At 48.6% G+C, this 23857-nt stretch overlaps 1 protein-coding gene across 4 annotated transcripts in view; it reads left to right on the top strand.

Moving 5' to 3' along the window:
- FLI1 (Fli-1 proto-oncogene, ETS transcription factor) overlaps positions 1-23857 on the top strand; it is a 122655-nt gene that overhangs the window by 51220 nt on the left and 47578 nt on the right. For all 4 annotated transcript variants that reach the window (XM_059413964.1, XM_059413953.1, XM_059413970.1 and 1 more), the window contains one exon: positions 19036-19247. In XM_059413964.1, coding sequence (XP_059269947.1) covers positions 19036-19247 — 212 coding nt within the window. The remainder of the gene's footprint in view (positions 1-19035; positions 19248-23857) is intronic.

Genomic DNA, 23857 nt, shown 5'->3' with positions numbered 1-23857 from the left:
AGGCTTTTGTAAATGGTTTACTTTCTACCCACCGTAAATGATCAATGTCATATACATAGTATGGGGGGTCTGGGCAATATGGAGCAGAAAGGCTCAGCAGAACCTAATGTGGAGATAACTTGCTGTCTTTAGGGACATGAATGGCCATCAGTAGTTCCCTGAGCTAAAGACTCCCCCATCAGTGCCGTCGAACTCTGGGGCAGAGAGAGATATGTGTAGCCAGGTTCTGGCTTTGAACGTTCCATCTTAGTCTTTGCAAGGAGCACCCACAGTTTACCCTAAAACTGTCACTGTGGTTGTGTAATTTTTAGAGAGTGTGTTCATGGGGCAACAAACGCTCTCCATGCTTCCCTCATCTTCCCTCACCCTCCTGCCTTAAGGACCATAGATCCCACTCCTTCATTTTATGGAAGGGGAAATGGAAAATCTGAGAAGGAATCCTTCCTTAAGGGCTCATGACAGATCAGTGGTGGGGCAGAGACCCGAGCTCTGGAGTCCTTGTTCCTGTCCCGCTGTTCTTTGTTCTCAAAGCTGCTTCTTTAATGCATGCCTCTTGCTAATATCCCATCCTAGGAAATCAGGTCTAAAAACCACACTGAAATAGAAGACACCCACGCCTCTGCTTTTGTTGCATCACTCAAGTGTTTCAAAGCTTGGAGTCCCTTCTTCTACCTGCGGAGCCTCTGCATGGACTAGAATGACCATAAAATTCTGGCTGGTGCTCCTGGAACTCACACTTCAAGCTGTATGATAGTGGACAAATCACGTAGACTAGCTCAGGCTCAGCTTCTTTACTCATCAACCATGGTGCCTGTCTTAGAGTGAGTTGTCATGAGAGCCAATAACACAATGCCTGTGAAAGCATTTTAGGACAGTAAATGCTATGGGCAGATTGTCATTGTCAACACTTGGCTCATCCTCTCATGTCCGGAACTGAAAATATCTCCTCTGTTGACAGCTGAACAACAACAACAAAAAAAATGGAACAAAGCAAAGACCCAGGGTTGTGTTTCTGCTCTGGAGTCCCCTGTTTTATAGTATCTATGTTGGGCTTTCCAGTGTGTAGGTCAAAAGAAAACAAAACAAAAAAGAAGAAGAAAAAGCAGCAGCAAATACTGCTTGGTTTTGCATTTTCCCTTCTGTTTTTTTGATTAGAGTCTCTATGGCCTGTGAGCTCAGAGAGAACCTCAAAAGATTGTGTTTGCTGCAGATAAGCACCAAACTCGATGTTTATCAGCACTTATCTCCTGCAAATTCACTCTCTGGAGGCTTCAAAGACCAAGGAGATCTCTCAGCCTTGTTCTGAGGAGAGGCAAGATCCTGCAGGGCTTAGCAGCAGGTGTGGTCCAAGAGCCCTTGCTCCATCCCTAGGAACCTGGTTCTCTTGTTCCTCCCCATGCAAAAGAAGGAAGCAGAAGGTTTACCCAATGCCTGGGGATGGGTAGTAGGGTAAAGGGAGCAGCAGAAGAAAAGGAGTGTTTTGAAACCAGCCCAGAAACACTGAGAAAGGAGGTAAAGTGGGGGAGGGGAAGGCAGGCTACCTCCCTACCTACCCAGCCCCACCCCCCCCCATCTCAGCTCTTCATCTGCTAAACAAATCCATCCCACCTTCAAAAGGTGTTTGAATTCCCTTCATGCCCCCAGCTCCCCTTCCCCTACCATCTTCGGGTGCAACCACTAGTCTGTATTCTGAGCGATTGTTGGCAGAGAGTGGGACAGTGGGAGGGGGAGGCGGTGGTGGGGGCAGTGGGGGAGCCAGCATTTTATTAGGCTGTTGAATTTGATTTATTAGGGGGGAAAAATCCTTCGCTTGCTTGCCACACAGGTTATTCTCAAAGTGAAAACTCTATTTTACTTAAAAAAAAAAAAAACAGTGCAAGTGCCTACAGTTATGAATGGAGCTCTTTGTTACCTTCCAGATCGACAAGACAGACTGTTTGGTTCATGTCTGTGCACTAGCAAAGGAGTGTGGGGGCCTGGGAGACAGATGTGGCCTTAATTGCATGGAAATATTAGAAGATCGTTAAGCCATTTTGACAGGATTTTCCTCTTGCTGTAGGAGCAAAGGGCCAGGTCTGAGCTGCATCAGGTCTGGCCAGACCCTCCAGCTGGGCCTCTTGTCCCTGTGTGTGAGGGACACATCGGCCCTGATTCACTTGCCCTGATATTAGAAGGAAGTAGATGCCTCCTTGCTATCAACGTCTAGGTGTGTCTGTGCTCCATGAGTGCAGAGAGTACTCTCCCAAGAAACCCTTGGACCCAAAGTGGGGGTTGGAAGAGAAGCTGCATATTGCAATAAGTATTTCAGAATGGGTATGAACATGCGCACAAAAGGAGAGGGGTCAGAGCGTCTCTAAACCCAAGGTGTGCTCCATAAAGCCCTGGAGGTCCCCACGTAGGGTCTGAACGATTTACTGAAAGAGTAACTCTGTTGTCACAACAAACAATTTAAAGACACCAGTTTCCTGTCTATTCACTTGTCCCTTCAGAGCTTACCTTTGGTGCGCATAGAAGTAATGGCCCATTGGGAGAGTTGGAATCAGGTCAGAACAGTCTTAAAACAACGTTTGGTTGCCAAAGACCAAGACCCGGTAAATACAGTCCACCTGGTCTCTCCTGGCCCGAACTGACGTGGCCCTGCTGCGTTTTGACCCTCTCCTCTTCCCTACTTGCCTCTGTTGACTTTCTGTGTGCCTAGAGATGGCAGGGTTTGGTTTGGTTTGGTTTGGTTTGGTTTGTTTGTTTTTGTTTTTGTTTTTTCACATAAGCCTATATTAAGATCATTAGGAGGATTGATCTCCTGGGAGGGAAGGGGAAACCTCTCTCAAACTACAGTGTGGTGATCCCTTTGGGTTAGAAGAGTAGATGTTTTAGAGCAAGTCTTTCTCAATGGGACGAATGTTGACAGTTGAGACTTGGAAAGAATTAATATTATGCAGTGCTCCCTGCAGAGAGCCAATGTCCTGTGAAGCATCCTAATGGTCAGGCAGGGCCCCTTCTTGGAGTTGGGGTGGTGGGCCCTTGTTTAGATGATGTCTGGACCAGGGCCTGGGAAGGATGGAGATAGGGCGACCAGAAAGGAAGGGAGCTGGGGAGGAGGGAGAGAGTGTGCAGCAGCAAAGATCCTGTTTTCATGCAAATGTTGTTGTTAACCTAGAGGGACAAAGGGAAGGGCTACGGGGCAGCAGCACTGGCATGCTAGATCTCTCAGGCTCTATTAGTCAACTAATCAACTGCTGTCCTTCCAAGGGCCAGAGCTCCGAGAGACACCAGAGCTGTGTTATAGGGCCAGGAACCCCAGTCTGTGAGCTCTGGTTGAACAGACAATCAGTGGCCCTTCCACGTGGGTCCTGGGGGTGGAGAAGCAGAGTTTGGCCTCCAGCCAATGAGGATGCAGGGACACCTTACTGTAAGATCAGAATGCTACTCTTCCAGATCACTGGAGACCTACATACTGTTTTAGGACCCTGCAGAGAGAGCCACAGTCTTTTACTAAATTTACTAAATGGAAGTGCCCTTCCAAGTCCCTTGGGAAAAGCCTTTGAAGATGGTGACTGGGAGTCTACGTCCCATGTCCACCTTCCCCCCCACTCTCCCCTGCCCCTGGCTGCATGCTCTTCAGAGGCTGCAACAAAACGTTTACCTGAGATCCTAGCTGGCTATTTATGACCAGGAAAGTCCCAGCAGGACTTGGGTTGATCATCAATGAAGTGTTAAGGCCCTGCCTTGGCCACATTCCTGCTCAGTTCACTGCTCTCCTGTCCTCTGAAATGCGCACAGTTGGTTGTGCCATCTTCCTGTGCTGCTTCACGTCCTGTCACCGTCTCATGGGACAATGGCTCAGCAGCTGTTTTCTTCTCTGAGATGCTGCCCGGGGCAGCTGTGGACGCCCCTGGCCCACCCTGTTCCATGAGCTACGGCAAAGTACCAACAGACACACCTTACCTCTTGGAGTTCTTTGGTGAGCCTTGTTCTCATTTGATGGAAATCTCACCACAGACCTGTTGCGATTCCTGCCATCATGAATTCAGGATCTTCCCTCCTTCTACCTCTCTCACCATAGCAGATTGGGAGCTGCTACTTACCTGCCCAGGGTGACCCTCTTATGCACAAATGCATTTGCATACTTGTTAAATATTTAGTTCACGGCATAGATAAGGTCAGATTAGGGGGTGCAGGGAGGTTTCTACAGGTATCCTAATTCTATAGTAACAATAATGCTATCAACACCTCGATGCCGTTTTTCCATTGGCATATTCCTGAGTTTTATGACAATGCCTGCCTGGTTCCTAGCACATGTCCAGGAAATATTGATTAAATGAATGAGTGCATCCATGAATGAATGAATGCTCTTTTGGTGGCAAATACATTCACGATCCCATAACTAGACAGGACATGTTAAGGAACTAGCCGAAGTGACTTTGGCTATTCTGCTTTGCCGAAGTGATGTTTTGAACAGCACATAATATGGCCAGCAAGCCTAAGTGTCTAGAACCTATTCCGGTCACTGTGGTCACCACTAGGAGCACGTGGCTATTTAAATTGAAATGAAATACAATTCAGTAAAGTTTTAAAATTCAGTTCCTCGGTCACACTAGCCACATTTCAAATGCTCAGTAGCTCCACGTGGCTAATGCTTCTCTGCTGCACAGTGAGGATTTTGGAATGTCTCCTATCACAGAAATTTCTCTTGGACATCGCTTATCTGGAAGACCAATTTACGAGTTCAATTTCTCTCTACGTAAAAGAATAATATGCTTAGAAAAAAACACTTTGTTTCTGCACTCTGATTTTGTGGGAAGACAGAGGCTAAACAACATGTTCTTATCCTTTTCCAGAATTCCTTATGACTTTCAAAAAGTCATTCAGGCTGTCGGACCTGAAACCTTCCTTGGGTTGGGATTAGAAGGAGGAAGGTGACCACAGGGTTCCCCCAGGGACATTTTGCTTCCACAGCTTCCCAAGAAGTGCAGGGTTGGGAAGGTTGACATCACTGATGTTGGGCTTCTTGTGGAAATTACCAAGGCCATAATGAATGTGGGGGATCTAAACTATGCAGAAAACTAAGTGGAAGGGACAATGTAAGAACTTGAGAGCCTTTGACAATGGAGCCTGGAGTAAAGGGAATGAGAAGAAAAAAGTTACTGATGGAGGTTTGGGACATCTCAGGGTGTCCCCATCTTGTGAGCTAGTTTCCCATTTCCCATAAGTTTTGGAGCCATCAAGGATCAAGCTGTACTCCCACCATGACACATGTCCCTGAGAGAGACAGACAGGCTCCTACTGGTCAAGGCCAATACCTTCAGAAGCTTCCAAGAGTAGAACACTAAGTACCCTTTATAGAGTAACTAAATCAGTCCCAAGTCCCCAGGAACTGTCAGTGGGTTTCAGCCGGGTTTTCTGTTCTAATAGCTTTACTGAGATTGACAAAGAAAATATCTCCATGTAATTCCACTGAGATGTTTTCATTGGAAGACCATGGCAGGACTTGTTCACAAAATATCTGCTTTTCCTATAGATGGATGCCGAGAGACAGGAGGCCCAGTGCCAGACTGCCTAGGTTTGGCACTCAAGCCAAACAAGGATGAAGGCCAACCCAGTGGGCGACCGCTTTGAGGGTGGCTGCCAACCGAAAGACCAGCTGTGTACCGGAGATGGAGCCTGAGCTCCAAGAGGAGCGGATGCTTGGCTTTTTGTGTAGACCAGGCTGTCCTCGGTTCCCCTTACCTCCTCCCTGGAAGGGAGAGCAAGGATGACAACCCACGGTCCCATGAAGCTAAGCTACACCGAGATAGCCAAGCTTGCTCATACATATAACGTGTCATTCAAATGGGAATAATTCTGAGAGTGGAGAGAGGTGTTATTTAGCATTATCTGAAACAATAGGCCTAAACTGGGACTGTTGCAGGCAATGGGGCTGTGGGGTCAATCCACTAATAGATTTTAGCATCGAAGCCCTGGAGAGGGTCTGGCAGATGATCCCGTTCGGTCCTTTGATGTTGCAAGTAAAGAAACAGGCCCAGAGAAATGAAGTGCTTTTCTTATGTTAGAAACTGTGAATCCTAGGAAGAAGATTAAGTTCAGAGGGTGCTTGCTGTGTGAGGGGCATGAGTTAGAATACAATTATTATCTTTGTTATTTTACTGAAAAGGGAACTATGGCCCAGAGAGATTAAAGAACTTGACTAAGGTCACAGTACTTAAGAGCAGTAGATGAGGAACTCCGATCCTGTCATTCTGCCTCCATAAACGACATCTCCAAGAAGCCAGTAGGGACGCAGTGGGGAGCCCTTGCCCTATGTGAACACCCTCTGTCTCAACTGGGTGCTTTCGGGATGAGGGAATCAAGGCACTCCGTCAGTGTGAATGACGTCTATGGAAAATGGCAAAGAAAATCCATCCTTGCGGGATTTACACTCTGGTGGGAGAGACAGAAGGTGAACCTACGAAAACCTACCATATATGGCAGGAGTGAAAGAAAAAAAAAAAGCAATGTGACAAAGCAGACTAGAATAAAATGCTGACTGGGTGGTAGAGATAGAAAGTACTACTAATTTCAAGTACTACTGTGGAAGTGGTGACTGTGGTGGGCTGGAGGGGGCAGGGAAACTTCCTGGAGGTTGTGGCCCTTGAGGTGTTCTGGAAGGTGCCCTTCACCCATCTCAGGCTCCTCCTTCAGGAGGCCACCCCCGAGCCCCTCACTTATTGCCCCGTCTTCCCACCCCCACAAGAGTATCGATGTTTGCACCAGTCTTCTGCCTAGACTTGAATTCCTTAAGGGCAAGTGTGTGCTTTTGGAGACTCATTCATCTTTGTAGCCCCTGTGTCTAGCTGAATGCCTGGCCCCTAGTAGGTCCTCTGTAAAAGTTTGGTGAGTAAATGAGGTCCGGTGAGAGACAGGGAGCATGTGGAGAGCAGGGCTGTGTAGGGACCGCTGGTTTGGGCAAAGGGAAAAGGTATTTGCAGACACCCAGAGAGCAGTCAAGGAAGGTATTTTAGATAGGAGTCTGAAGGTTTGGAGTGCTGAGGCTTGTATAACAAGAGGAGAATCTATTTAAGACAGAACATTAAAATGCAAGAGAAGGAACAAGAGAAAGAGAAGGAATGGGAACAGGATGCAGGAAGAGTGAAGAATACAGAAGGGCACCAGAGGAATGGAGCAGGAGGATAACATAAAGCACAGGGGCTGGGCAGAGGTGGGGTCATGGCTGCTGAGCTGGCCCAGAGAAGGAGCTGCTTAGGTACCACCTCCTTCCATGACCTCCATCCTCAGGGACTTGGCCACTCGCTGCTGCAACAATATGGTAACCAGATGCTGCCGGGCCACAACACAATGAAGCACCTTGGCTAGGATGGTTCGTCCAGATGTGAAAGTTGGAAATACTGCACACTCAGGACTAGACGGGCATGAGGTCACCAAGCGTGGCTCTTTGGGTGTGAATCATGGAAAGGAGACAGCCATTAAGAACTGTGAAGTGAATTCAGGGGCCCCTCTTTTCCCAGACCCCTGTGAGGAGATGAAAGAATATGGCGTCTCTCCTGCTATGCCTTGCTCCCCACCATGGTGAAGCGGCGTTGTCCTATCCGGTGCCAGCTGTGGCTTGCAGACATGGCTTGGGCGCTTGAGACCAGACACCTAGCTTCTTGAGGCTGGATTTGTTTTCATCTCCCTGCCAGGGTGCTCCTGGGGTACAGGAGCTGGAAGGAACAGAGCAAAGCCCCCCCCCCCCACCGTGTGCGTGTGTCCTCGTGGCCTTCCTGTGATTATAAAGACACCAGTTGCCACGGAAACTGTCACACGAGGAAATTGTCCGGTAAGATCACAGCTTCTAGGAATAGGACCTCAATGAGCTGCTCAGAAGGAGCGGTCGGTGGCCTTGTGTTTAAACTGGACACTGGGTGTGGCTGTTTGAAAAGAAACTGGACAAGCCTGGGGTGCCCGGCTTAGTGTAAATCACACATGGCCAAGAGAGAATGGGAAATCCAACTGGTGGTTAAAGGTGCTGGCAAGGGGGATGGGGTTTCTGTGTTTCTTATCAGCTCTGGGGCTTTTATCCCTTAGAAAAGGTCACTGCATACCTACTGGGTGTCGGGAACTGAGCAAGCAACTGGGAATGAAAAGAAAGAATAAGAGGGATGACGTGCCTCCAGCGGCAGAACCGGTTTTTGAGAAAAAGGAGGATGGGAAAGTTCCCATGACCCCAGGACTCAAAGAAACACCCAAGGGCACCTGCCACCTACACTTCCTCTGCTCCCCACCGCTGATAAACTTGGCAGCAAGTGCCATTTCCACCCCTGCTGGACAGCTGTCTGCCCCTTGGGGGAGCCCATCCTTTCAGACCTGAACTGCCTCCCTGCCCCCTTCCTTCCCTTTGTCACTCAGAGTCCCCTCTCCTCACCACAGACCACATTGAGATCCTCCTGATCCTGCTACCGAGCCAGACCCACCAAGACAAGGCTCCAAGGGCAATTCGTGGAGCTCCCAATCTCAAGCAACAGGACCGGCCAGGAACGTTTTCCCGGCTCCCAGCCTCTTAAATCAGCCCTGTGCGGGGTCACATGGGGACTCTGTGGGGAAATACCAGAGCCAGTCCCCTCAGAGGACACTTCTTCCAAGCTTTCAGTTCTCTGTGTTTGGGGCAGTGTGGCCATTCGTCATCATCCAAGGGTGTTCAACATTTGATGGAAGACCGTTAAAATTTTCCAGGAATCAAGAGTGTAGGTAGTGTGCCCAAATTCACACAGCCAGTAATGCTCTGCCTTGACCCAGCCTGTAGCCAGTGCCTTTTACTGGAACATGCACCCTATGGAGTGAGGAAAGAGACAAGTGCTTTGTTTTCTCTGTCCTTTGCCTTCTGACACCTTCAGAGGCCAACAGGCTCAAGGATCCTCCTGGGGAGAAAGACTGCTTCCAGCCCAGGCTGAATCTTCCCTGGTCCTTACTTGCCAAAACGCCTGTCATCAGAAAACCCCCTGCTAGGTCTGGGAAAATGTGCAGATCCATAACCACCCCTATGCCGTGGGCACAAGTGTGCCAACCCCTTGTTTTAGAGTGCGGTCTAGGAGGACCTGCTGTGCCAATCATTGACCCATTCGTTGTCCCCAGGCAGAGAAGGGAAAGGAGGCACTGGTATGGAAGTATTCCAGTATTTTTTTCTTTGTAAAGATTTTATTTATTTACTAGAGAGATTGAGAGATCATAGGCAGGGAGAGCAGCAGGCAGAGGGAGAAGCAGGCTCCCTGCCAAGCAGGAGCCCCAATCCAGGACTCGATCCCAGGACTCTGGGATCATGACCTGAGCCATAGGCAGAGGCTTAACCAACTGAGCTACCCAGGTGCCCTATTCCAGTATGTTTGATGACTGGAACAGCCAGCCTTGTGAAATCTGGCAGAATATAGTCCTGATGCAAGTGATAAGCAGTGAAATTCGTGCACAGGGAACTGTTTCTGCTGCTGTATCCGGGTCCCTTCCAGGACTTTTCTCTTCTGTGTCTGCTTCTCCCCATGGCATCTGGGGTTCTGTTTTGCTGGTTGACAGCTCTTTTCATCATCACCCCATTGCACCTGCGAGGGCTTAATTTCCCCCCTTTCAGCCCATCTGAACACGCTGGAGAACATGTGCTCCATTTCACGGAGGAGATCATCGAAGGTTCCTAACCTTAGTGAACCTCAGCTTCCCATCACTGTTCGGTCCTATCCCTCCAACACTGTGGGGTCCACCTGAGGGGCCAGCTCACCTCCTGTGATGGGAGAGGCGCTCGCCCCCGTGGATGGTCAAAAGTACAACAAACTCCACATGACAGGTCTTTGCTGACCCTTTGGCTACCCCCACTGTCATCGAGAAAAAGCATGTTGAAGGGCGGTCAGGCCCATTGTAAAGAAACAGAAAGTAAAGCATACTATAAAACGTCCCTGTCTTGGGGTTCAGACTAACCTTCTATCCCCTTCCTGTGAGTTTCCATATTCAGCACTTTTTTTCTTTTCAGCAGTAAAATCATTCTCTGTGGGAGGAGAATTTAACTTTGATGTTTAGAGATGCCCTTTAAATGTGGTTATGGTCAAAACAGGGACTGTGAAAACTCAAAGTCAACAGGCAAAGGTAGATACCACGGGAGATCTGCAGAAGTATCTAATGGGGACCATGATTAACACAAGGCCACAGCTCTGGATTCTGTTACATGGCATGCCTTTATAGAACCCAGAGACCCTCTTCTCTGAACTCATTTAGGCTCATTCCCTTAATTTATTAAACTCCATTAAATAAAGTACTTTCATCTGCAAAGGATTCTAATTCCATTTTCTAGGAACTTGGCTGGCTGCCTTTCCCTGGGTCGCCCACTGCAGAAGCCCCCTCCCCAGTGAGTGAAGATTTAAGTTGCGGGGGGGAAGAGGATGGAGAGAGGGGAAGTAGGGGGACAGAGTTCAATGAAATACCTTAGAAATCAGCAAATCACTCCGAGTTTCCTTGGCAAGTTTGGCTCTGTAGCACAGCCTGGATTAGAGTCAATGGGCTAGAAGGAGTTTGGGGGAAGAGTGTGGGTTTTGTACTCAGGCTACCAGCAGGGTCATTTGTTAGTTGAGGGACCTAAGGCAAGTAGAAACCCCCTTAAGGCTCAGTTTCCCTTTTTATAATATAAGGATCCTAGAAAAGAAATAGTGGCCCTGGTTATGTGTTTTCTCGATGTCATGGAGGGGTATTTCTGCTAGGTGGTTATCAGAAGAGTTAGGCCTGAACGCTGAGACTGACTTTCCCTCACTGTGTGATCCTAAGGAGTGTGGGCTTTGTGCCTCAGTTCCCCATCTAGCGAGTCCTGGCACTGATTCTTGCAGCCGGTGTCAGCAACCCTAGTGAAAAGGAAACACAGATGATCGTGCTCGGCAGCCTCTGAATCTGGGTTCTCTTGTTGCTGATTAAAATGATAGGAAATCATTTTAATTAAAGATTTTAATTCTAGTTTTAATTCATTTAATTCATCTAGATTTAATTCATTTTAATTCTAGTTTCTATGGCTATGTAAGAAACTATACCAAAACTCAAGGGCATACAACTGCTATGGTGGTCGTGGGCAAAACCTTCATCTGCGGCTCATCACCCCCAAGTCTGAAGGTCATTGCTGGGCTGGTGGCTGGTGGCCTCGGGTCCCTCTCCATGTGGGCCTCTCCATGCCTTTCTCTGCCTGGGCTGGTTTGGGCTTCCTTGTGGCATGGTGGCGTTTCTAAGGCCTGGAGCCCCAAGAGAGACCAAGAAGCAGGTGGAAGTCATAATGTCCTTTATCACCTAGCCTTGGGAGTCCTGTAAGGTCACTTCTGCCATCTTCTGTTTGTTGATGAAGGCAGTCAGTGAAGTTCAAGGGGGTTCAAGGGGAAGAGAAAGAGAGCCTGTATGCAGACGGGGAGTGGCAAAGATTAGCAATATTAACCTGGCCCTTTCAGGAAAAGACAACCAGGCAGATGTGAGCTCAGGTAGCTCCGGGACTATCCCATGTGTGGCTTAATATTTGGTGACTGTTGATGTTACCCACCTTCCTCCTTATCCAACTTGTCATAAAGTTTACCTTCTTTTCTTTTTGTCCACCTGCCCTCTGTGGGACTGAAATAATGAGGAAGAAGGGAGTACACGGCCAGCGATTAGAAAAGAGTGAGAAGCAAAAGGCTTGAACTAACAGCTTTAGATGTGACAAGGACACTTCACATGTGACTATGACCAGACCGCCACCGCCCACCCCCCTGCCCCGCCCCCATGAGCTGGATGCTCCCACTGCTGCAGAGTTTGCTGATTTCCAAAAACAGAGAAGACAGGGCATTTTGCTTCCTAGAATCTTGTCTGAATTTTGTATGCTCTCTGGCTGGCAAGCAAAGGGATTTCATGTCATTATGCAAAGAATGTAATAAAAAGCCAAAGCTAGCGTGCTCCCTGCGGTGACCCAGAGATGAGCTTTCCAGAGGCCTGGTCTGGGAGTCGCGCGGCCTGCTGAGCCGGGCAGCCAGCGGCAGGGAACCTGGTGGGGCTGCTTTTGACAGTCCTTTCACCCACCTCCAGCAAAGCTCATGAACCACAGAGACCTGTCCTTGAAGGGTTCAGGGCAGGAGAGAGGGAAAGGAAAGGAATGTGTGCTTCTTGGAGCGCCATGTCTTGGGTCATTCCCTGTGCTGGTGTAGAAACTCAATCTAACTATGTCAATCAGGATGAGCGAAGGACAGGGTCTCTCCTCCATCGTTTTGTCTGGAACGTTTCCTCCCCTGAATCTGTTTGGTTCATAAGTGTGGATTATATGTGTATTCTTCTGTGGACAGGATCATGGCAGAAATAGAAGGGGAGAAAGTCCAGGGTCCAGACACCGTCTTTTTTTTTTTTTTTTTTTTTTTTTGCTACTCTAGGGGTTTTTCCATCTCTGTTTCAGCAAAGCTTTTTCAGAGATGCAATTGTTTGCTCATCATTAATATCAGCCAGGCCATCATGTGGCCGTGCTGTGACCACAGTCCCCTATCACTCAACTGACGTGCACACAGAGAACATATGCCTTAATCTAAGGAAAACGAATTTGGGAAGCTATGTCTGCTAGTATTTTTAAGAAATGAAGGAAGAAAAAAAAAAAAAAATATATATATATATATATATGAGACAAATTCCAAAATGAGGAAAGGTTTTCTTATTAGTGAATTCACAGACATACACATGGTCTTTTCCTGATGTTTACTGCATGTATGATATATGAATGGCGATAAGGATAGGAGTTAGCCGCCTCTGTTTTGATTAGCTCAGCCATGAGTGGCTCTTCCTCTCCCTTGCAAGGCTATTTAACAAAAATTTATCTGCCATCTAGAAGCCTCAATTCAGAAACCAATTTAGAGAGCTCTCAGGCTGCAGTGGAACAACATCCATGGTTCGAAAGAGGAGAGTGGAAACAGTAGCGAAGCAGGCTCTATTCTCAGAAACCTCATGGAATTTGCATTTCAAAATCTAACTATTATCTCCAAACCTGCTAATTTTGAACCTTAAGCAACTTCCGTTGAAGTAACCCACACAGGGGAGAAGGAGGTCTACCTCTGGCTTTATCTGCACTCTCCCCTTTCCCTGCTCCATCTCACAGCTCCAGTAACGAGGGTCCCAATGCCATCTCAGCCTTGGGCTTCTTTTCAATGTGAGTATTTACTGTATCCTAAGAACTTTAGACACTTGATTTGGGAAATTCACTTATATTTACTCATTTTGCCTATATTCAAAATGTACCAGGTGAGGTACTGTTATTATCTGTGTTCTAGAGATAAGGATGTGTAGTTCAGAGAGTCATTCATAAATCACAATCAGTGATGGGTTTATGAGCAACTGCTGGAGAGCAGATTGAAATTCGCATCTCTCCAACTCCAAAGATTGGGCTCTATGTTACAATGAACTCAAGAGCTGTCCTCAAGGCGTGCACAGGCTCCCTGGGAGGTGAGGGCGGCAGACCTGAATCTGAATCCCAGATCACGCTCACTTGGTGTGCGACCTGAGCGAGTTCTTTCACCTCTCTGAATAGCCATTTTCCCATCCGAAAAAAAAAATGGGGGTAATAATAGTGCATCCCTTATAGAATTGCTAAGAGGATTAAATTGGATTACTCATATAAACAGTGTCTCACACTTACTAAGTGCTATGATAATTATCTGCTAAGACCTCTTTTCAATAATGAGACCACAGGATATATTATAAGTGATGAACTAAAGGCATTTACCCAAGTTGGGTAAGGACAAGCGCTCCATGGGCCATATCCCTCTGCTGGCTGCCAGGACCAGCAGGGGATCACGGGAAGGAAGGCAGACACAGTCTGGTCAGCATTTCTACGGGCAAATAGGGCCAACCTCTTAGCTCAGAACTCCAGCTGCCTCTCCCGGTAGCTGACCTTGTCGGAGCTTTCTGGCAAATGGACCGAGTTGGGTACTGATGTACTTGGAGTCAAGGGACTGTGTGCCTCCCTCTGGGTCTAGAACTCAGTGGTTGAGGCACCAGAGCATCCTGAATTGCTATATTCCTTCCAGCAATCAGCAGAGCAAAGGAAAGATACTTCTCAGAACCCAGTTACTAAGCACATCCAGGGCTCACTTTCCCAGTGATGACTATGAGGGTGAAGGATTAACCCCAGAACTGGGGGCCACATGGGGCTAGGGAGCCCATACCTTGTGTCTTTTTCACTTTGAAGTCAATTTTTATGTAGCATGCTCTAAAGCAACCTGGATTTTAACAGTCTTTAAAAGAATCATTTGTCTTCTGGGTCATGGCTAAAGTCAATAGAAAAAGTGAAGACGTTACAAACTGAAGGAACTTAGTCGTCAGTCTGAGAATGGTCTGTGAATTTCACACCAAAGGTCTTTCTGAATTCAATCTCTCATCCCAAAATTAAATTCTTATCAACAAGTCATCAGCAAAAATATCTTGAAAACCAACAACTCCTTCCTGTAAAGAGTTTTCAGTACAAGTAAGAGTTTCATGTTTAAACTTTTAGAAGTTTTGAGAGTTTAAGTAAAAGCAAACAGCTTTATAAGACACAAAACAGCAAGAGCTGCACATGCGTAAAAGCATGTGTACAAAGTGTGTGATTGAAATATCTACCAGCTCAATAGCTTCTCACATGATAAAAGCAGCACCTTGGGGAGGCTCGGTGGCTCAGTTGGTTAAGCAACTGCCTTGGGCTCGGGTCATGATCCAGGACTTTGAGTCCCATATCGGGCTCCCTGCTCTGCAGGTAGCCTGTTTCCCCTTCTCCCTCTGCCTGCCACTCCCCCTGCTTGTGCGTGCATGCTCTCTCTCTCTCTCCCCAGCAAATAAATAAATAAAATCTTAAAAAAAAAAAAAAAAAAAGCAGCACCTTGGTGCCTCATCCATATCCATTATCCAGCCCCCCCCAGCAGCCCCCATAGTCCCCAGCAGTGACAAGATGCTCTCACACAAGTCTGTCAGCCACAGATACCCAGTGCCATGTTCCCCGTTTGTCCTTCCTCTAAGCCTGTCCCCTCCTCACTAAGCCCATGCCACCAAAGAGGTTCAGAGAAATCTCCCCATCTTCAAGACAGAAGCATACTTGCTAGGGGTGTGGTCTTGGGATGCCCCTATGGCTCTCAGTCTTGAAGGGCAAGAGGGGTGCTATTTCCTTTCAGAGACAGTGAGAATGTTCTCCTCCCCAACTTTAAATTTTCACCAGGGTCTTCAGTCAGCCTGTTTCGCTGCCCAAATCTGTTACTCCCACCTAGTGGCTCTCGTCTCTGGCCTCCTGCTCTTACTAGGTTTCTTAATTTCAGTCCAGCAGACCAGACAGGGAGTTGTTCCTCTTCATCTTCTCTCCCTTCCCAGCTTCTCCCAACCACAGATTCTTTTCTCCATACTGTTATAAGGGAAAAAAAATCTTTTGCTTATCAATGACTAGAAATAGAAAGAGAGAGAAAGTGTGGTGTGTGTATGTGTGTGTATGTGTATGCCCGCACACACACACCTACCTAAGGAGTATTGATTTTATTTATTTGAGAGAGAGTGTGAGCATGAACAAGGGGGAGGGAAGGAGAAAGAGGAAGGAGAAGCAGGCTCCTGGCTGAACAGGGAGCCTAGCGCGGGACTCCATCCCAGGACCCCAGGATCACAACCTGAGCCGAAGGCAGATGCTTAACCAACTGAGCCAACCCAGGCACCCTCTTCTCACTGCGCTTTCAGAAGCTCAAATGAGTCAGAGGGAACTATCAGGGAAGGTTTCACAGGGTGAGGAAGATCTCATTTACCTTAGAAAATGGGAAATATTGGACGTGCATGCAGGTGGAAAGGACAGAGTAAGGGTGCCCACAACACGGGAACTGACCAAGTGTATGTGAGCAGAGCCCGCTGAGTGGAACAGCAGGAATAGTCAGCATTGGGCAGGAGTTGCGGGGGCTGGGGGGATGTCGTGAGATATAAGGGTGGGCAGCTGGGGCAAAGCTGAGTTGTGCGAACACAAGCAGATGAGAGTAGATTTGCTGCAGGCAACATCAAGTGAGCTCTCAGAGGTGTCTGAGCGGGGATCATGGCGGGAGGTATTTAGACTTTCGGGGGAGCTCCCTCTGCCCAGGGGATGTGCATGGTGGGCTGGATGAGTGCAGAGAGTGCCCGTGTGTTGTCAGGGAGGGAAGAGTCTGGAAGAGAAAGGCAAGGATGCCCACGTGCCTGGACCGTTAGATGAAGACTAGTCAGGCAGGAGGAGAGAGTGACGCTTGGGAGGAAATCAGGGATCTCTCCCCCTGTGATGTTGCCGCCTGACTGGTTTCCTTTGATTGTGGACTGCAGTCCAAAATGAGTTCAAACAGGTTTCATGCCCTTTACCACACCTACCCTTGGTCCTGTAAGCTCTTCGTTCTCATTTCCTTAAGAAGTTTCTCCATGGTCAGCCACCAACACCCGCTGCTTCATCTCATGTTTTCTGTTGCCACAAGCCTTGCTTTTGCCACCTGTTTGGCCCCCTTGGACATGAAACCCTGCCTCTCTTGCTTCCTGGCCCCCTCTCTTTGGGGATAATGAGGGGAGGGATCTTTCCTGCTTCCCTGATGCTTCTGATTGTTCCCTTCTTTTCCTGCCTCTTTCCTCCCATTATTCCACCATCTTTTCCCTAACCTAGAGGAAGGGAGATAAGAAATTCTTTCATTGGAAACTCTAGGATGTGTGCCTGATTGACCAAGCATAAAGCCACTTTCCATAGCAGAAGATGATACCCAATTCCTTACACATACATAGTTTCTTTTAGTAGCCGGACTGGTGAGGGTTCCCCTTTACCACCAAAAGTGCACATTATTATTATTATTATTATTATTATTATTATTACCTAGGGGGTAATGCATCTCTGCTCCTCATGTAGAACCCCCAGAATTTCAGGGACTCAGGTTCAACTCTCTGGTCACTTACAATGTCATGCTTTTCAACTTAAAATCAAAACACCAAAGGCCTGGATGGCAACTCAAAACTGGTCTGGGATAAGGAGCCAGGTCTGCTCCCTAAGTGACATGGAGAATGGGTCAAATTACCCAAAGACGGTGGTTCCAGGAAGCCCAGATTTCCTCTGAACATGAGCAAGGGCACTAAGTGGAAAATGAAGAAGGATCCCAGAATATTTTAGGTCAGGATCAAGAGACACCCACTTGGTTGGGCAAATGTGGGCCTTTCAATATTGCGTGGACAGCTCAGCTTAGAAACTGCCATCTCTGGCCATATCTATATGATCCAAAGCTTTCTGGGGCAGGAACAGACTTCCCGGAGTAGGTTCCAGTAATTCTTCCTCAACCCCAGCTAGAAGCAGCCACAGAAGAGACTTTCTCATTGAACTCTGGCTGTCCTCCTGCCGGGGCTGCGAATGACCCTGGGAGAAACAGTAAGGGTTAGCTGGTGGAGCAAACTGCAACTTTACGGGTACGGGAGGGCTTACGTAAAGGTGGTGTATCGGGCCGCCATAACAAGATACCACAGATTGGGTGGCTTAAGCCACAGAAGTTTATTTTCTCACAGTTCTGGTGGCTGGAAGTCCAAGGTCAGGGTGCTGGCAGGCTCTGAGGGCTCTTCTCCTTGGCTGCAGGTGGCCTGCAGCCTCTCCGCATGGTGGACTTTGTGTGTCCAGACATCCTCTCCTTATAAGGACACCAGTTAGATCAGATTAGGGTGCATCCAAAGAACCTCCTGTCAACTGAATAGCCTCTCCAAAGGCCCTTTCTCCAACTGCAGTCAGATCCTGAGGTATTGGCATCAGGGCTTTACTCTGTGAATTGAAGGGAACAATTCAGCCCCTAACACGTAGCCTCAGAGAACCTGTCCTTGAACAGTAGGAATCATCATAGTTGACATTAATTGGGTGACATTAAGTGCCAAAGACTGTTCTAAGCATTTCCTGGATAGTATCCATCTCATCTTCACAATGACAGATTGTGTAATTATAGATTACATTGATTGTAAATTCATTCTGGGTTATAGATTGTTCCCTTCTTTTCCGGAGCGCGGACAACTTACCTTGGTATGATTATGTGATCTAGGGAACATCAAACTCTAGTCTGTGACCCCTTGGCCTCTGTGATTTAAGGGGGTTGGAATAGCGGAAGCATCTTATTATGGTGCTTTGGAGGGGAGGAGATCTCTGCCCAGTGCAAGGCTTCCTTTCTCCATCCAGATCTCCACAAGACAGACTTGCACCAAGGGATGGGACAGTGTGAGTGGGCAGACAGAGGGTCTTACCCGGGGACTCCCCCATCTGCAGAGCTGTTCCTAGGCAAGCTGAATCATCACAATTTAGACAGGAAGCTCTCATCTCCAGGCGTCAGGCAAGAGGGCATGACGGAGCCGGGTCCCTAGCAGGCAGGCAGCCTCCCAACTGACTCACGTGTAAGATGCCCCCAACACATGCCAGAGAACCCCTGTGAAAGCTGCTGGGCATCTCTTCAAGCTAGACACCTGTCCCAAGAATTTTTCTCATTTAACCCACCTACCAGCTCTGAAAAAGCTATTCTTACTCCCCTTTACAGATAAGGAAACCGAAATTAGAGGCAACCGCAGCCCTGGGCCCCACCCTTCCCTTGTGTGACCTTGAGTTGGATACTTAACCTCTCTGGGTGGGTCTTACTTGCCTCACCTATAATATCAATGCTCACTTTCACATCCCCTTCCAGCCCTACGGACACACAAGCTAGTCAGACGTGGTTCTGCTGAGACCTGAAAGCCGGTGCTCAAGCGCCCACGGAACACTGCGCATGCGCACGGTGTGACCAAGCCCCCGGGCTCCGAGGGGTCCCCCATCCCACCCCACTGCCCCCAAATCCCTCCTCATGCAGGGTAACCTGCAAAGAATGTACTGAGTTCGCATGGGGGTAAACTTGTCTCCCCCACGTCACCCCGATCACTTCCCCCCTCCCCCACCTAACGTGAGTCAGTCAGCAATCTGGACCTCCGGCCGGTGGCCAGGGGTAGCCCTGGGCCACCCTGCCAGTTCAGAAAGAGAGTAGGTGAAGAGTGACACGGGATGAACTGACACTGGGCTTTCGGTCTCCTTCTCTGACCTTCCAGGAGGCTCTGTCGGTGGTGAGCGACGACCAGTCCCTCTTCGACTCTGCCTACGGAGCGGCGGCCCACCTCCCCAAGGCCGACATGACCGCCTCAGGGAGCCCTGACTATGGCCAGCCCCACAAAATCAACCCCCTCCCGCCGCAGCAGGAGTGGATTAATCAGCCGGTGAGGGTCAATGTCAAGCGGGAGTATGACCACATGAATGGATCCAGGTAAGCCTGCCAGGCCTGCGGCGCTCCAGGGGTGGGCACAGCCGGCTTCCAGGTGCGGGGCTAGCGGAGGCTTGTTCCCCTGGTGCCTGAGTCCGGCAGATCTGACTTATGTAGCTTCTGGTGCTTCGGGTGCCTGCTGCAGAGGGGGGCTCTGCTGCTAGGCCAGGGAGCCTGAGCCCGTCCCTAGCGAGATGAGACAAAAGAGGGCTATAGAACGGAGGGCAGGGGCTGGAGCAGGGTCAGGAAGCCACCTCGCCCTCTGAGTCTTGGTTCAGCCCTCAAAGGCCAGGTCAGAGTTAGGCTCATGACCCTATGCTGACACTTAGGGAAGACCCACTTTGTGTCAGGCCCAGGTAGAGTTCCTCTTGGGGATAACTTAGTGAAAACACACTGTCCCTGTCCCGCTGATGCCGCTTGACCTTTCTGGGTGGGTCTCAGAGATGACCAAACCAGTCTTGCAGTAAAAGTCCAGAAGTGATGACAAAGGTGAACACATCTGTGGGCTCACTGTGCCAGGGAGGACAGACACATCACACTTGGGAGGTGTATTAGAACTTGCTGATACCCAGGGCAGGAAGACTTTCCTTGTAGGAATGCCGGGAGGAGAGCCCAAGGAGAGAAGATTCACAGGAGCAAAGAAGGGCATGCCTGGGGGATGGGTAGCCCAGGTTTCATTCCCGGCTCTGCCCTTGGACAAGCAATCCAGCTCTCCGAGCACCAGCTTCTCCCTTTCGGAACCAGAGGCCACAGGATTCATAGGCTCCTGTTGATGGTTAACTCTGATGCTGGGGAGGAAGTATCCAGAACAGTGCCTCAGACGCAGAAAGTGCTCGATATTGATAGCGTTCATCCTGGGCAAATGTTTAAAAGAGAGAAAACATCAGTCTTATTCATTAAATATCAGCCCAGTCAATGGGCCTGCAGCACAAGGAGAAAAAAAAAAAAAAAATTAAGAGAGGGCCCTGAATGGCATGCTAAGAAAACACAGGATTTTTTTCCATATGCAGATACCGACTCGAAGTGTGGACTTGACATGTAACTTCTTCAGAGCTTGATTTCCAGAGCTGACAGTCGTATACGGAGGGTGGGGAAGGGAAGGAGCGTCAGAAAGATAAGAAGTTAGTGAACTATCCCAGTAAGACATGATCACATTCTGAATCTGAGTGATGGTAATGATTAGGGAAATCAAGAGAGACAGCTCCAGGAGGGACATATCAAAGGGATCATTAGCGGGGCTGAGATGGACACATACTGAAGCTTGTTTTGGGGGATGGAGGGTATATGAGAGGAAAGAATAAAAAGATCATTGGCGCTTGCCTGTTTTTTAGCCAGGACGGTGCTGTTAGCCATGGGAGGTAGGAAAGGAAATGCTTCGAGAACAGATGTCAATGTTCCCTCTGAGATTCCTGTGAGCAATCAGTAGAACATCCAGATAAAAATGTCTGCTAGGCGTTGGAAACTAAAGCTGAGATAATGTTTAGGGGCTGGAACATAGGTTTGGGCATCATCTCTAAAGAGTTGTCACTAAGAAGGGATGAGGTCACTAAGGAAATAAGTCTAGAGAAGGAGAGAGAAGGGGACGAGTGTGCCGCTGGGAAGGAGACCTCCCCCAGACAAACCCCCGGTCTCGGACCTGCCTGTGGGAACACCCAGCCCTACCACATTTCAAATCCACTAACCAGAACCAGCCACTGGGATCCCAGCCACCGTCCCAGAGTCTAGCATTTACAGAAGGCTCAGAGGTTCTAAGCCAGGAGCCCCTCAAACGACCTCTCTTCACATAGATAATAAGGATGATGATTTCCCCACAGTGTCGGGAAGGTGCAGTTGTTAAGCACTTTTTCCATACCGTCTTATCATTTGCCCGCTACCGTGATGCTATGAGAAAATGGTGCAATTACATTTTGACATTTAAAGGCAGATTGGACTTTGAGGGGCAAGGGGGTGATTGACGCCTTGTCCAAGGATTTAGAGGAGGCAAAGCCAGCACCAGAGCTGGGCCTTCTGATTCCTGGCCTGTGGGCTGCCTCTCCACCCCTTCCCTCTCTGCCTGTACATTGTGCTTTGGGGTTCATGGTACAGTTTCTGACAGCACCCAGCCTGGCAGTGCCTCCCAAACTGGCCTGACCCCAGAACGAACCTTCCTGATGCTTACTGAAAATCCAAATTCCATGCTTGGAGCGTCATTGGTCTGTTCCAGCCGCATCCCAACCACTCTTGTAGCCTCATCCCAACCCAGACCAGCAACACCTGTGCTACTAGGCCACTCCAGTAGCACCTGTTCTCCCCACTTCTGTTTGCCTTCCTGAAGTCTGTTCTTCAGACAGTGGCTAGAGAGAACCTTCCAGAATTTTTAACTCTTTTGCTCAAAATCCTCTACCGGCTTGCAACAAAATCCACAGCCCTCCTCAAGCCCTGTTCCCCCATCCCTTTGAAGCCCTTTATAGCCCTCCTATCTTAAACCTTCCTTCTGCACCAGCCACACAAGACTCCAGACTCCAAGCATCCTCCTGCCTCAGAGTCTCCTGCCTGTGTTCCTTCTTTCTGGAATATTCCTACTCCGTTGAGTCCTATGACTCTCTCTCCCACTTGCTTCAGGTCTCTAATGCATCTGATGGAAAACAGCACCCAGCGCTCTTCATCTCACTCAGATTCTTCTTTGTTCTTCCTGGTTCTTTTCACACCCCTCACTAAAATGCGGGCAGGGCCTTGTTCTGTCTACTGAGTGATGCCTGGCCCTTGATAGGTGCCCAACAAATAGTCATGAAACAAAGAAGTGAATGGATGCATGGCTAACCAGACTCAAAGGTGAAGATGCTTATTCAAAGCCCTGTAGGTCATCGGTGTATATAAGTGGGACTGACACCAAGGTCTTTGGACATTGTCTTAGCTAGAGCCTACGTCCGTGCTCGGGGGAGGCTGCCTGTATGAGTTGGCCGCTCTCTGCCCTGAGGGCACTCCTACACACTAATCCTGGACAAACAGGGTCCCCCAAGGAAATCAGTTTTCAGAACCCGCTGGCCAGCCGTCCCTGGCTGCTGTCACACCAGAGGCCAGCAGGAGGAGAACTGTGTGATCACCCCCCAAAGAGCAGACGTGGTATTTACAGGACTGTGGTGACACAGGGCCCTTGGTTTGATTCCCAGGTCCTGCCCCAGACCATCCACAGTGACAGAATAGGTGCAGAAGGATAGGCGAGTCTCACCCGCCCCAGGGAAACAGAGATGATCCCGTGGGCTCTCAGGAGCCATTGCTAGCACCCTGTAAATATTCTCCTCCAAGAGTTCACATGGAAGCTGGCCCAGTGGGCAGCAGGAAGCCAGGGTTTTCAGAAAAATGTCTTTACCAAGGCTGGAACCACATCAGATTCTATTATTAATTAATCATGCAAAAAGAAGGGACACAATGAAAAAGATGCCAGGCAATTTAAATCTCTCATCATTGACACTGCGTTTCCCTGACCCCGAGTGTTACCAAAATGGCTCCTTTAATACAAAGAGTTCCAAACTTCCAATGAGAAAATCGAAGCAGAGTATCTGTCCCATTTGGGGTCTCGACTCGTGGACTAGATTTGTGGCATCGAAGGCAGGAGCCACCAGCTACATGTGGCTTCTGAGCACCTGAAATCCAAAACCAACATGTGCTCGAAATACAAAATACGCACTGGACTTTGGAGACTATGGGGGGAAAAAGTAAAATATCTCATTAGTTATTTTTACGTTGATTATGTTGAAATGATCATTTCTTTTGGCTGAGTGATAATTTCTTTTGGATAATTTTCTTTTGGCTGTAGTGAGTTAATATATTAATATATTTTAAAATTCATTTCACCTGGTTTTTTCATTTTAAAAATGAAACTACTAGAAAACTGAAAATTATAGATGTAGCTCACACTATACTTTAACTGGACAGTGCTGGGCCAGAATGCTTTGGACCATCTCACAATTGCCGGTGCATTCTCTCCATGTTCTCTGATAACTTGGGTTTCTGAGTGACTTCGTGCTTCTTGGAGATACCGTAGATATTTCTGTCTCTGGAGCAGGTATTCTCTGCACAGGGTCACATGGAGAGACTGAGGTCTGGGCAGCTCAGGGATAACCTTGGCCCATGTTGCAGGAGGTTTGCTCTCTTTCTCGTCTCTTCCTGTCGTGCTTGAATCTGTTAGGATGAGTTGCTCTTGGAACAGCAAGGCCCATTGGTTCTGTGATGTACGTAGCCTTCAGCAACTTGACCTTGGGCTGTGGTCTGCAAATGACTCTCAGCTGCATCCTGCCTCTGCCTCGGGGATGGGGAGAAAACATCCCGTGGAGGAAAGAGTATTATTTTACAGGGGGGTGGGGAGGGTTGGGGAAGCAAGGACCTGCTTGCCTTGTGCGCCTGGCATGCAGAATCTGAGTGGGTGTTACTCTACGCTGACAGCCCCTAGCCCTGGCCGATGGGCTCTGGATGCTCTTAGGAGACACGTGGAGACTTCACATTCCACTTTCAGGAAGATCAGCCTCGCACACCTTGTAAGGTCTGTGTCTGTGACAATAGAGCCGCTTTCTCAGGTGCTTCCTTCAGTTCTCAACCTTGCCGTACAGAGCATGTCACCCAAGCTGGGTGGGAAG

The sequence above is a fragment of the Mustela nigripes genome, chromosome 1 (genome assembly GCF_022355385.1).
Source record: "Mustela nigripes isolate SB6536 chromosome 1, MUSNIG.SB6536, whole genome shotgun sequence".
Lineage (NCBI taxonomy): Eukaryota > Metazoa > Chordata > Mammalia > Carnivora > Mustelidae > Mustela > Mustela nigripes.
The sequence above is the reverse complement of the archived record's forward strand: the minus strand, read 5'-3'. Positions and strand labels throughout refer to the sequence as shown.